The sequence below is a fragment of the Ahaetulla prasina genome, chromosome 2 (genome assembly GCF_028640845.1).
Source record: "Ahaetulla prasina isolate Xishuangbanna chromosome 2, ASM2864084v1, whole genome shotgun sequence".
Lineage (NCBI taxonomy): Eukaryota > Metazoa > Chordata > Lepidosauria > Squamata > Colubridae > Ahaetulla > Ahaetulla prasina.
The window spans coordinates 65,702,346-65,715,113 of NC_080540.1; the positions used below are offsets into that span (position 1 = coordinate 65,702,346).

The 12,768-nt window shown below is 43.0% G+C and overlaps 1 protein-coding gene across 2 annotated transcripts in view; it reads left to right on the forward strand.

Moving 5' to 3' along the window:
* Nucleotides 1-621: 621 nt before the first annotated feature.
* BICD2 (BICD cargo adaptor 2) overlaps nucleotides 622-12,768 on the forward strand; it is a 101,279-nt gene continuing 89,132 nt past the window's right edge. Inside the window, exon 1 of one of the 2 annotated variants that reach the window (XR_009153843.1) lies at nucleotides 622-1,278. Coding sequence is in view for 1 of the 2 variants with exons in the window: in XM_058172880.1 (XP_058028863.1) it covers nucleotides 1,039-1,278 (240 nt within the window). In the remaining variant the exon portion in view is untranslated. The remainder of the gene's footprint in view (nucleotides 1,279-12,768) is intronic. The other variant, XM_058172880.1, reaches the window with a different exon arrangement.

A 12,768-nucleotide genomic window follows, 5' to 3' on the forward strand; every position in this document is an offset into this window, starting at 1 on the left:
ATCCCCATTCCCTCCTCACTCCTCAGGGAAGGATATTACAAAATCTCCATTTCCACCCCACTCTGGGGCTAGTATTTTCTGGTTCTGGTTCTGCTCAAAATTTCCGCTACTGGTTCTCCAGAACCTATCAGAACTTGCTGGGTTTCACCTCTGATCTGAATGTTTAAAGGCAACTTAAGACTGGTTTTACTAGCAACATCTTTTCAATTAGATATAAACAAAGACTTCATTGATTTTTAGAGTTTTTCTCCCTCCCTCCCCTCGCGCCGCCCCCCCCCCCGGCCATATCCCCAGCCACTAAAAACAAACGTGCAGCCATTTAAGCATCTGCAGAATCTTAGCTTAAAACTTATCACAGGCTGTGCCAGCCCCCAGTGCAAGAATGGACAATTCATAGGTATCCTGCAGTAAACCCGATTCCTCGTCCCCACGTCTCTATACGCGGACTCTACTAGGAAGAGCCGCTAGGGGTCAGGATTCAAACGGACGGCGCTTTGACACAACCGCACTTGCACTGAGGATAACAACAGCGCCGGCTGCCAGATTGATTCTTCCTGTGCAAAAAATTCCTTAAAGAGGCCGGAGCTTGCAATCCATCTGTGCTTGCCTCCCTGTGCATTATGGGAATCGTAGTCTTCAAAGGCCCCAGCCGGGCTTGACTGCAAAGGAGCCAAGACTACAAGTCCTATAATGCCGCGGGTTAATCGGTTGGCCGTTCCTTTTGAATGATTTCACTGCGGTTTACATTCCCAGGGAGTTTCGCAGCCGCAGTAAGAGACTGGGGGGGAGGCAGGAATCATGGTGTAAGCGGCGGGCGATCGAGGAGCCAAGGAGCCTTCCCGGTTCATGGCACGCCGGGCAAGTGGCGCTGGAGAGGAGAGGACCATGGTGGCCGAGGGACTGGCGGGGTGCTGAAGGTGCTGAAGGGGCGGAGGGTGCTGCGGGGTCCGTCCTTCTGCTTGCTTTGCCTGCCGCATTTCCTTCCTTTTTGCCGGTCTGGAAACCCCCCTCTTGGCCGCCTCCGCCTGCTGCAAAAAGATGTCTCTAGCCATGGAAGAGGAAGAATACGCCAAGCTGGTGATGGAGTCGGAGCCCGAGTGGCTGCGCGCCGAGATCAAGCGGCTCTTCCAGGAGCTGGGCGAAACCACCCGGGAGAAGATCCAGGCTGCGGAGTATGGGCTGGTGGTCTTGGAAGAGAAGCAGCAGCTCAAGCAGCAGTACGAGGAGCTGGAGCTGGAGTACGAGACCATCCGCACCGAGATGGAGCAGCTGAAGGAGGTGAGGGCGACTCCTCGGGCATGGATTTGCGGCACCAGCAGCAGCTGGGCTCGTGTCTGCGGAGCGCGGGGGCGGCAGAAGCGGCTCCTTCTGCAGCAGGGGCGGCAGGCATAGGAAGGCCGGTTGCCCGCTGTTGGGGAGCGGCGGTGCGTGTGTGGGGGGCGGGGGGGGGACAGGCAGGAAGGCTGGACGAGCGCTTGGAGAATTTCGGCGGCCAATCTCGGCGAAATCGCACGCTTGGGGCGGTCAGACTTTGGTTTCGCGCAGGGATTTCTTGAGTTTGACCCTTTGCAAGGGAAAGCCCTGGGGATGGGGACTGTGGCCAGATGAGCTGAGTGTCTGGATAGCGGGGTGGGTACATATAGTGAGGTTTGCAAATCCTCCCCCCTTTGCTTAAGATGTCCCTTTAGATAGCCCTCACCGGAAAGCAGCTGCTGGCTTCGTTGTCGTTTGGTATATCCGGCAGACCCCAGGCATATTCCCTCCCCCCCCTCCATGCAGTGTCACAGGAGCCACTAGGAGCTGGATTCTTGATCTTCCTCCAGCTCCTTTCCTCTGGCGTCATGCCGTGTAGTCCCCTTAAAGGGGCAGCTGAACGTCCCCTTAATGTCCCCTTCCCGTGACATGTGCGCGATCTCCTTGCAGAACTGGGAAATGGGCTGCTAAAGGATCCTTGAAGCCTGAGCTTGAGCTCACCAGCAAAGGTCCTTCTCTTTCTTCCCTCCGCTGTAGAGTGCTCAGGCCTATTGGCATTTCCGTTGCTATTTAAGGAGCACAAGATTTCTTTCTCGATCTGGCTCTCTAGAACTGCCAGGGGTTCATGGGCCTTCTGTTTGTTTTGATGTTTGACATGTTCTTGACTGGACAATTTGGGGAACTTAGATTTTCTGGCCAGCATTTCCCGCCACTTAAGTGCACGCAAATACATACATACATACATACATACATACATACATACATACATACATACATACATATATATATCAATTTTGAAACAGATCATTTTTAAGGGTTCATTAGAGAAATGTTCTCTGTTCAGAATTGATAATTGGATAGTGAAAAAACAAAAGCCATTGATCTGAAAATTCTTCACCTCTTAGAAATTTTACTTCCTTGATGGTTCAAACCTTGACTTTAATATGTACAATTCAGCCCTGTGCAAGGGTGTTTCCAAAGAATTCAATTTTTGTTAAAATGTTAACAAAGGTTTGAATTCACATGTGCAAAATATCCTTTGGTTTCACCATTTGTGGAATGGTGAAAATCCTTTTTCAGTTTTCTTGAATTCTTCTATATTTTCATAACCTTACAGAAATGATAGAACAGAAATTTACACTTGTCATTCTTCGTTTAGGTAATTTTCTATATATTTGATTTATTTCTGTTTTTTTTGGATTTTCTATCCTAGAACATCAGTTTTGACTTTGGGGCCCTGACATGTAGTTTCCCCCATGCCTTTTGGGGACAGTATAGTTAAATGGGGGGAAAGAATAAACATTTCTTTGTGTGGTTCTGCCTTGTCCAGCCCTCAGGTAGATAGGAGAAGGAAAAGAGCTGTAACAGAAGGCAGTGAGAGTGTAACCTAGCAAGTTGCATCAATGCTGGCTCCTTCCTTTGTATATCAGTTGTAGTGAATTATGGATTAGAAATGGAGAGCGTTGTTTTGGCTTGAAAAATGGTAATTATCACAAATGCTTAGAGGGAACATTGGAGGGAGGTGAAGAGCAATCCTACCTCTATTGTTGCAGAACAACTAATAATTTGCCAGCAACAGGGGCATTAGCATAGGCCCAAATTAAAAGGGAACAGTAAAAGTTAATTTAATGTAATTAAAGAGCAAAAGACTCTGTACTGGCACAGTTTAATAATGACTTCTTTTTTTAGAATAAAGTATTTAATATTACTCACTTTTAAACATTTTTTTCAGCAGGGCACCATTAACTAAAGCAAAGTGGTTTTTCCCTGAGTTCTTATTAAATGTATGTGTGCATTGGTATGTCCAGAAATACTGTTGTGAAGTAATGGGAAAAATTCCTGGAGGGCATATGGTTGCCAGATACGTATCACTAATGGCTTTTTCTTCCTCTCCCTCATATCTACGCCATGTTTTAACGTTAACATCTGCACTGTCAGCAGAAGTGCAAATGTGTGGCCTTTCTGAGAAGGAGCTGGTATTATCACAGTCAGTGGAGAAGGTGAGGATTTAATTTCCCTCCCAGAACTTGTGGCCCCTTCCTGTAATGTCTATCAGAATTGAAATATGTTATTGAGAGGAAAAACAGTGTGAGCAGACATGCAATAGGATTTGAGCTGGGTGTGAGTAAGCATGTCTCCCCAGATGGGAAACCAGAGAAACCTTCCTCAGAGAACAGACTTTAATAGATTCTTAAATGCTTGGTGAGCGGCCTCAAGATATAATTGCTGGTAATTTCCTTTTGAGGCTGTAATATCATAATGGGTGAGGGAATTAACAAATATTGCTGCAGAGACCCATCTCCATTTAGGACGGGCCCAGAAATCCCCTTGGTTTTCTGAGCTGCTCTAAGCAAGGAAGCCAAACTGTAAACTGCTAAAGTCCAAGTAGTGCAAATCTCACTACTCCTATGACTGAGCATAAGTCAAAGGGCCCAGTTGTGCCTGGTATATTACAGGTTATCAATGGAGCATCAGATCAAATCATTTATCGCAGCCAGAAGACTAGAGAATAGCAAGATAACATCCACAAAATGAAACTATGTACTCAAGAAGTAAAGTATGTTTAATATAATAATACAAGAGAAAGAGTGCCATAATAACATAAAATACAAATAAATAGACAAGATGTCTAAGTCTTTAGCTATAAGTAAGGTAAATAAACCAAATAGAGGGTTACTAGGCAATTTGAGAGGATTAATTGGGTTCTTATCAGACAAGAGGAGCAACAAATAGAAGTTGTGCCTGGAAATTTCCTCAGGGTGGGGAAGGTGAAGGTTATTCGAGAATAAATTCCTGTAAAGGGAGTAACAAAGGAGCACATGACAATGAAAGAGGGCATCTTCACTGCCTGGTTTTCTCAGTGATCTGCCTAGCTGGACTTCTAGATGTTTGTCCTTTGTAATTGTTGAATTTAGTAAGAAAGATCTTATTAGTTGGATTTAGGCAATAATTAATAAAATTAATAAATCTTGAGATGCTCGCTGCCTTAAAGAAGGTGATGATTTGGTCTACTTTGAATAACCCTTTCTTAAACCCTGACATTCTGGATAACTACTTTCCAATGGTAAATATTTTTTCTTAAACTAGGTACAGGTAGCCCTCAATTTACAACAGTTCATTTAGTGACTGTTCGAAGTTACAAACCACTGAAAAAAGTGACTGCATTGTTTTTCACAGTTATGACCTTTGCAGCATCTCCATGATCACGTGATCAAAATTCAGATGCTTGGCAATTGGTTCATATTTATGACCATTGCTATTTCCCAAGGTCATGTGATTTCCTTTTGTGACTTTCTGACAAGCAAAGTCAATGGGGAAGCCAGATTCACTTAACAACCAAGTTACTAACTTATCAACTGCAGTGGTTCACTTAACAACTGAGATAAGAATGGTCGTAAAGTGTGGCATAACTCACTTAACAAATGTCTCATTGAACAACATAAATTTTGGACTCAATTATGGTTGTAAGTCGAGGATTACCTGTACTAGAGAGAATAGCTTATTAAGATGGGGTATTGGCAGATCAATGAAATTGTTTCATTCATACCTACGACTGATATCATTAGTATATTGACACTGTCTAATACTTCCTGAAAAGTAATGATGGACTGAAGATCAATAAATTGAAATGGACTCTATAAAAGTTGGTACAATATTCAGATAAATGTTTCTCAAGGCTGGGATTTAGGAAACTGGCTTATATTGGATAAGGAGTATTTCCTCTGAAATAACAGCTGTGTACAGTGGTTTGGGATTCTAATTATTTCCCAGAAGCATCGGTTATTCCAGAAGCAAGAAGCTTTGGCTATTGTGACAAGTAGGATTTCAGCTGAATGGATCTACTTCTTAATAATCTCTTGATTGCATTCTTTATGTGGGGTTATACCTTGAAGACTTCAGAAGCTGCAACCGTTGTAGCATAAGACTCAGCTTTTTGATCTTTAAGTAAGGTGACTAAAAAGAACCATATAACACAGTTTGCTTGTGAACTGCCAGAACCAGTTTAAGGTATTTAGTTTATAGAGCCCTAAGCAGCTTAGGATACATTCTTTTGCTTAAAATGGTGTTTCTCTCACTATCATCTATTTATTTATTTTATTTTATTTTATTTTATTTGTCAACAAATACAAGAAAACAAGTAACAGAGTAGACACAGACATGGACAGATAAATTTTTTTGGCACAAACAAAAGGATATAAATAGGCAAAACATAGCCATAAATACATAGAATGATTACATATAATTGGGAACAGTAGGACAGGGACGGTAGGCACGCTGGTACACTTATGCATGCCCCCTTAGGGACTTCTTAAGAAACATGAAAGGTCCACAGTGGACAGTTTACGGTAAAAGGTATGGGTATTAGAGAGACTAACAACAGGATCAGGTAGATTGTTTCAGACATTTACTACTCTATTGCAAAAGTCATATTTCCTACAGGTAAGATTAGAGCGAATTATATTGAGTTTAAATCTATTGATGGCCCTTGTATTATTATGGTTGGAATTAGAGTATTCATTTATAGGTAGAACATTTTGGTAAATAATCTTATGAACTAAGCATAGGTCAAAATGTAGATGACGTAGTTTGAGGCTTTCTAAACCTAAGACAGTGGTAATCAACCTGGTCTCTACTGCCCACTAATGGGCGTTCCAGCTTTCATGGTGGGCGGTAGGGGTTTTGTCCAATACTGAAGCACTTTCCTTTTTTTTAATTTAATTTAAAAAAAAATTAATTTTTAAAAAAATTCATAGCATTATTTAAAAACATTTTCATTGGGTTTTCATAAAATTCCCCATGACAATTTAAATTTCTAAAAATATACTATTTGTATCGCCCGCATATAAGTTTAATTCACGTTACGTAAGTGAAACTAAATGGCGCTATAGTGCGACCGCAAACAAAAGAACCTCGTCCCAGAATAGCTCGCGCATCTCCCCCCACACCACCCAGCTGTAACAGACAAGCAGAGATGGCAATTGGTTCATATTGCGCCACCCCCCAAACCCAATCCACAATGCGCAAGAGGCATGCGCAGACGATGATACACTTTATAAATCACCATTACTGTGGAACCGGTGGGTGGTTAGAAAATGTTACTACTAACAGAGATACAAAAGTGGGCAGTAGGTATAAAAAGGTTGACTACCTCTGACCTAAGATTTCAAGCCTGGTGGTGTAGGGAATTTTATTTCGAGCAGATTTCAGAACTCTCCTAGTAAATCTAGCCTTTGCTTTAAGATCAGCTGGAAAGATTCAACTCATAGAGTAGTGTGGCTTGGCAAAGCATCTTAGTGGCAACTTCCCATTTACAAAATTTTCTGCTAAAGTGTGCTTGGCTGATCCCTTGTTTGTTTCTTGGAGACAACAGTTGTTAAGCGATATGGGTGTTCACCAGCAATTTGTATGATAGTAGGGTCAACCTGTATTTTAGATTGCCAGTTACTTTGCTTTTCTATTCCTTTTTAAATAAACATTTAAATTTTTCTGTGTAATGTGTAAACCAGTGGTTCCCAACCTTTTCTTGTTTGAGGCACAACCTTTTCTTGTTTGAGGCACCCTTGGAAAGCCTTTCAAAAGTTCCCGGCACCCTTATAAGGAAATAGATATTTAAAATCTCCGTAGCTCAAAAGTTCCCGGCACCCTCAAAAGATCTCACGGCACCCCTTAGTGCCGCGGCACACTGGTTGGGAACCACTGGTGTAAACATTTTGCTGTTTTTTTTATTGTAAGGTGATTTAAGTTAGCTTTTATTGTGTTGTCCTCTTATAAATCTCTTTATGTAGGATATAAAGCCTAAATAAAATCTATATTTTTTTCTCAGTTTGTATAAGTAACAAAATTCTGTTCGTTTTAAGTTGATATTCATTGAAAGGAGTGGCTAAGGATAGGCTATGGAAAATTATAGTTCTGGGACTTTTATGAAGTTGTGGAGGCTTGGCCTAATCTTTAACAGATGTATACTGAGCAATCAGCAGAAAAAAAATGGATTTATGATGTGGTAGCTTTTAAAAAAATAAATACAGACTTTGTTTTGTAAACTTGCTGGGAACATTTTCTGTCCTCCTCTGTGCATGTTTAGTTAGAAGTAGTTCATCTGATTTTATTTATATAGTGTATGCTTATACAGTAATGTAAGACATCTTGAAACCATGTGAGCTGCGGCTTGTAACTTTGTGCTGTATTTTCAGTTTGTACTAAAAGAATGTGAACATTATAAACTGATATTCTACAACTAGAGTTATTTAGGTCATAGTGTAAAAATGTTTTATTTACAGTTTTATTATTTGAGTTGTCTTGGAATTAGTGTTTAGATTCTTCATAACATGGCATATACTGTTACGTGATACAAAGAGCAAATAATAATTCACTAGGTCTCATGAGGTTATACGGTAAGAGTTGAGCTCTGTGTACAGTAATGAATTGAATTGAAAATGGGTACCTATGGAATTGGATATTTTTGTGGCATCTGTCCACATTGAAATTTAAATTTGAATAGGACAGTAGAATAACAAATTTGCATCTTCTGTAGACGTAGCTAATCTTGAAGAAGTGAAGATTTCAACTTATTTTAACATTGAAATAAGGGTATTAAAACAAATTCAAAATGGACATAACTGACAACATTTTCTTGATAGCTCAGTACATTACAATGAAAAGCAGACAACAAGAGTTCCAATTTGCTTTTATCCATATCCTGTTTTATAATATGGTTTCCTCAGTTTGATGTTCCTTGGATGTATCGACTTCTGTATGAACTAATCTAAGTAAGTTTTCCCAGTTGTTTATCAGATGATTTTGGCTAGAAATGTCAGATTAGGAATTAAATATCACATGTTAAATGCTGCATATAAATGTTGAACATTAATGCACCCAACAAGATATACATAAACACAAATGAACATGTCACATCATTAATACTATACTGGTTAAAAACTATAGCAAAACTTATGTCAAGGTTTTATGCTCTCCGCAAGATTATATTTATGTTCTCTTCTTATAAATAGTAATAGACAAAAATAACCATAAATCGGCATGACTCATCTAGTCAGGGTCCTTTAATTGAGCGAGAACCCTAACAGGGACTCAAACATTAGCCTACCCAAAATGTGTGATAGCCTGGACTAAGAGAGTCTGACTGGCCTAGTTGTGCTTCCATGGTGAAGATAGACTCTACATTCCTAGTTTCAACTCCTAATCCAATACCTTTCTATGGCAGTGGCTATGATCCATTTTAGTTGTGATAATAAGTGTGCTTAGCATTGTACATCCACAAGAAAGGTGATTCTTGTTTCAAATGAACCAGAGTTGTGGACCAAAGAGGTTATTAGAAGCTTTTATTTATTTATTTATTTATTTATTTATTTGATTTTATACCGCCCTTCTCCCGAAGGACTCAGGGCGGTGTACAGGCAAAGTAAAACCAACAACAATGTACAATTTAAAATACCATTTTAAAAACCTATTTAAATTAGCCTGAAAAGTTAAAAATTTACCATAACTAAAACCCCATTTAAAATTTTAAAATTTAAAATTAATAATTTAATTTAAAGTTAAAATTTGGTTCAAGCCAGCCCCGCGCGAATAAAAAGATGTGTCTTTAGTTCGCGACGGAATGTCCGAAGGTCAGCTTATGCTTCCCACATGGGTAATTATGGATTTTACTGGAAGAAAAAACAACAACAGATGCACAAGAATATTTTAAAAAAATATAAAGCAAATTCTAGAAGTTAGCAAAATTAACAATTAAAGCCCCCCTTATTTTCGATCTTATACAAGAGGGGGGTGCGGACCTGATTGGCATTTCGGAGACCTGGTTGGGCACGGAAGGGGGGGTGCCCCTTCTGGAAATGTGCCCACTGGGCTTCTGAGCATTTCATCAGCCGAGGGCCCAAGGTAGGGGTGGCGGGGTGGCGGTTATTATTAACAAAGGTCTGGATCCGAGGGAGGTCACTGTACCACAGATAACCGGCTGTGAATCTCTCTGTGAAGTGGGGTCAGGGGATGCAGGTGGGCTTGCTGATTACGTACCTGGCTCCTTGCTGCGTGACAGCAGCCCTGCCCAAGCTGTTGGATGTGATAGCCGGGATGGCAGTTGATACCCTCAGACTTATGGTTATGGGGGATTTCAACCTGCCGTCGGTCGGTGAAGCATCAGCGGCGGCCCGGGAGTTCATGTCTTCCATGACGGCCTTGGACCTGACCCAGTTAGTTAATGGTCCCACTCACATCGGGGGAAACACTCTGGATTTGATTTTTGTCTCTGGACAGTGGTTGAATGATCTAGAATTAGGGGACTTAGTTATCAAACCCCTGTCATGGTCTGATCATTCGTTCCTTCGACTCGACTTCCGAACCGCCATCCAACACTGCAGGGAGACGGGGCTGATTCGTTGGTTCCGTCCCAGGTGCCTGATGGACCTGGAGAGGTTTCTGACGGAGCTTGGGCCATCTCCTGAGGATCTAGCTCACGGCTCGGCTGAAGAACTAGTCATCGCCTGGGAAAAGGCGGCGGTGGGGGCTTTGGACCGCGTCGTGCCTTTGCGGCCTCTGACCTGACGCCGATCTCGACTGGCTCCTTGGTATTCTGAGGAGCTGAGAGAGATGAAGCGCCGGAAAAGATGCCTAGAGAGTGGATGGAGGGCCAGCCGTTCTGAATCCGATTGAACACTAGTAAGGTCTTATATTCAGACCTATCTAGTGGCGATAAGAGCGGCAAAACATGAGTATTTTTCCACTCTTATTGCATTGGCAGATAGCTGCCTTGTTTAGGGTGACCAGCTCCCTCTTTCATCAGGAGGCGTGAGATGACCCCTTGCAAGGGCGTGCTGAGGATTTTGGACAATATCTGCACGATAAAATCGCTCAGATCCGGGATGGTCTGGACTCAGACTGGGTAGATTAGAACGGGATGACGGAGGTAGGTCTTGAGGATATTATTTGGGAAGAGTTCGATACTGTGGCTCCCAAGGACATGGACAGGATACTGGGGAGGCTGAATGCGACCACATGTTTATTGGACCCATGTCCCTCCTGGTTGGTACTGGCCACACAGGAGGTTACACGAGGCTGGCTACAGGGAATTGTCAATGCTTTGATGGAGGGTGTCTTCCCTACCGCCTTGAAAGAGGCAGTGGTGAGGCCCCTCCTCAAGAAGCCCTCCCTGGACCCAGCTGTTTTAGTGAACTATCGTCCTGTCTCCAACCTTCATTTTGTGGCAAAGGTTGTTGAGAGTGTGGTGGCGTGTCAGCTCCCCCAGTACCTGGATGAAACTGTCTATCTTGACCCGTTCCAGTCCGGCTTCAGGCCTGGGTACAGCACGGAGACGACTTTGGTCGCGTTGGTGGATGATCTCTGGAGGTTTCGGGACAGGGTTGTTCCTCTGCCCTGGTCCTATTAGATCTCTCAGCTGCTTTTGATACCATCGACCATGGTATCTTGCTGCAACGGCTGTGGGGTTTAGGAGTGGGGGGCACTGTTCTTCGGTGGTTCTCCTCCTATCTTTCTGACCGGTCGCAGATGGTGTTGGCAGGAGGGCAGAGATCGCCCGCGAGGCTCCTCATGTGTGGGGTGCCACAGGGGTCGGTTCTCTCGCCTCTTCTGTTCAACATTTATATGAAGCCGCTGAGTGAGATCATTCGTGGTTTTGGGGTGCAATGCCATCTGTATGCTGATGATACTCAGCTGTACATTTCCACCCCTAACCACCCCAACGAAGTTGTTGAAGTGATGTCCCGGTGTCTGGAGGCCGTGTGGGTCTGGATGGGGAAGAACAGGCTTCGACTCAACCCTTCCAAGACTGAGTGGCTGTGGATGCCGGCATCCCAGTACAGCCAGCTGATTCCATCACTGACTGTTGGGGGCGAGTCATTGGCCCCTATGGAGAGGGTCCGCAACTTAGGAGTCCTCCTGGATGTACGGTTGTCCTTAGAAGAGCATATGATGACCGTCGCCAGGGGAGCTTTTTATCAGGTTCGCCTGATACGTCAGTTGCGTCCCTTCCTAGACCGGGATTCCTTATGCACGGTCACTCACACCCTCGTCACTTCCCGCCTGGACTACTGTAACGCTCTCTACATGGGGCTCCCCTTGAAGAGCACCCGGAGGCTCCAGCTGGTCCAGAATGCGGCTGCGCGGGTAATAGAGGGAGCAACTTGAGGCTCCCATATAACACCTCTCATGCGCAAGCTGCACTGGCTTCCGGTGGTCTTCCGAGTATAATTCAAGGTGTTGGTTATCACCTTTAAAGCGCTCCATGGCATAGGACCGGGTTATTTACGGGACCACCTGCTGCCATCAATAGCCTTCCATCGACCTGTGCACTCCCATAGGGAGGGCCTCCTCAGGGTGCCGTCAGTCAAACAATGTCGACTGGCAACCCCCAGGGGGAGGGCCTTCTCTGTGGGGGCACCTGCCCTCTGGAATGAGCTGCCTCCAGGGATACGACAACTCCCTGACCTCCGGACCTTCCGCCGCGAGCTGAAGACTTTTTTGTTTTCCCACGCAGGGCTGGCTTAAAGTAATTTTAATAGGGGCTTATTATGGTTTTATTATAGTTTTAAAATTTTGTTTCGGCCTAATTGAATCAGATTTTTAAAATTGTTTTAATTTTTGTGCAATTGTGTTTTTATCTGGCTGTAAACTGCCCTGAGTCCTTCGGGAGAAGGGCGGTATATAAATTCAATCAATCAATCAATCAATCAATCAATCAATCAATCAATAAATCAATAATAAACGAAGAAAAGGTGCTATTGAAAAAAATATACAACTACCCTTTGAACTATAGAATATAGCCTCATGGCCATAATTAATAAAATTCAAGTAGAATGGAATGAGACTGGGGAAAAAATGAGATGTCAAGATTAGCTGTTAGCCCACCGAAAGCATCTCTGGATCTAAACCTTCATCACAAGAACCTATAACCCTATGAAAAACTGCAGATGCAATGTATCTCCATTGGTAAATCCATTAATGTAAAATGCAGAGAAGAAACTGATAATAATGGATAAAAAGGGGAACTGTGGCTGTTAACATAGACAGTAGATATTAAATTAGACTGAGAATCATAGTCCAAGCAGCCTCACAGAATTGCAATTTGACTTGCAACATGGTCACCAGAAGATTGGGTGGATGTATTTTAAAAAGAGGCCAAAGTCGAGAGAAGAAAATGAACTTAGTCATGCCGATCAGAAAATGAATGATAAATCAGGCCACCAAGGCCAAAGACTTTTGATTCATGCATTTCATCGTTCCCAACTCACGCAGTGAAAAGGCCACACTACCTAGTTAGATGTA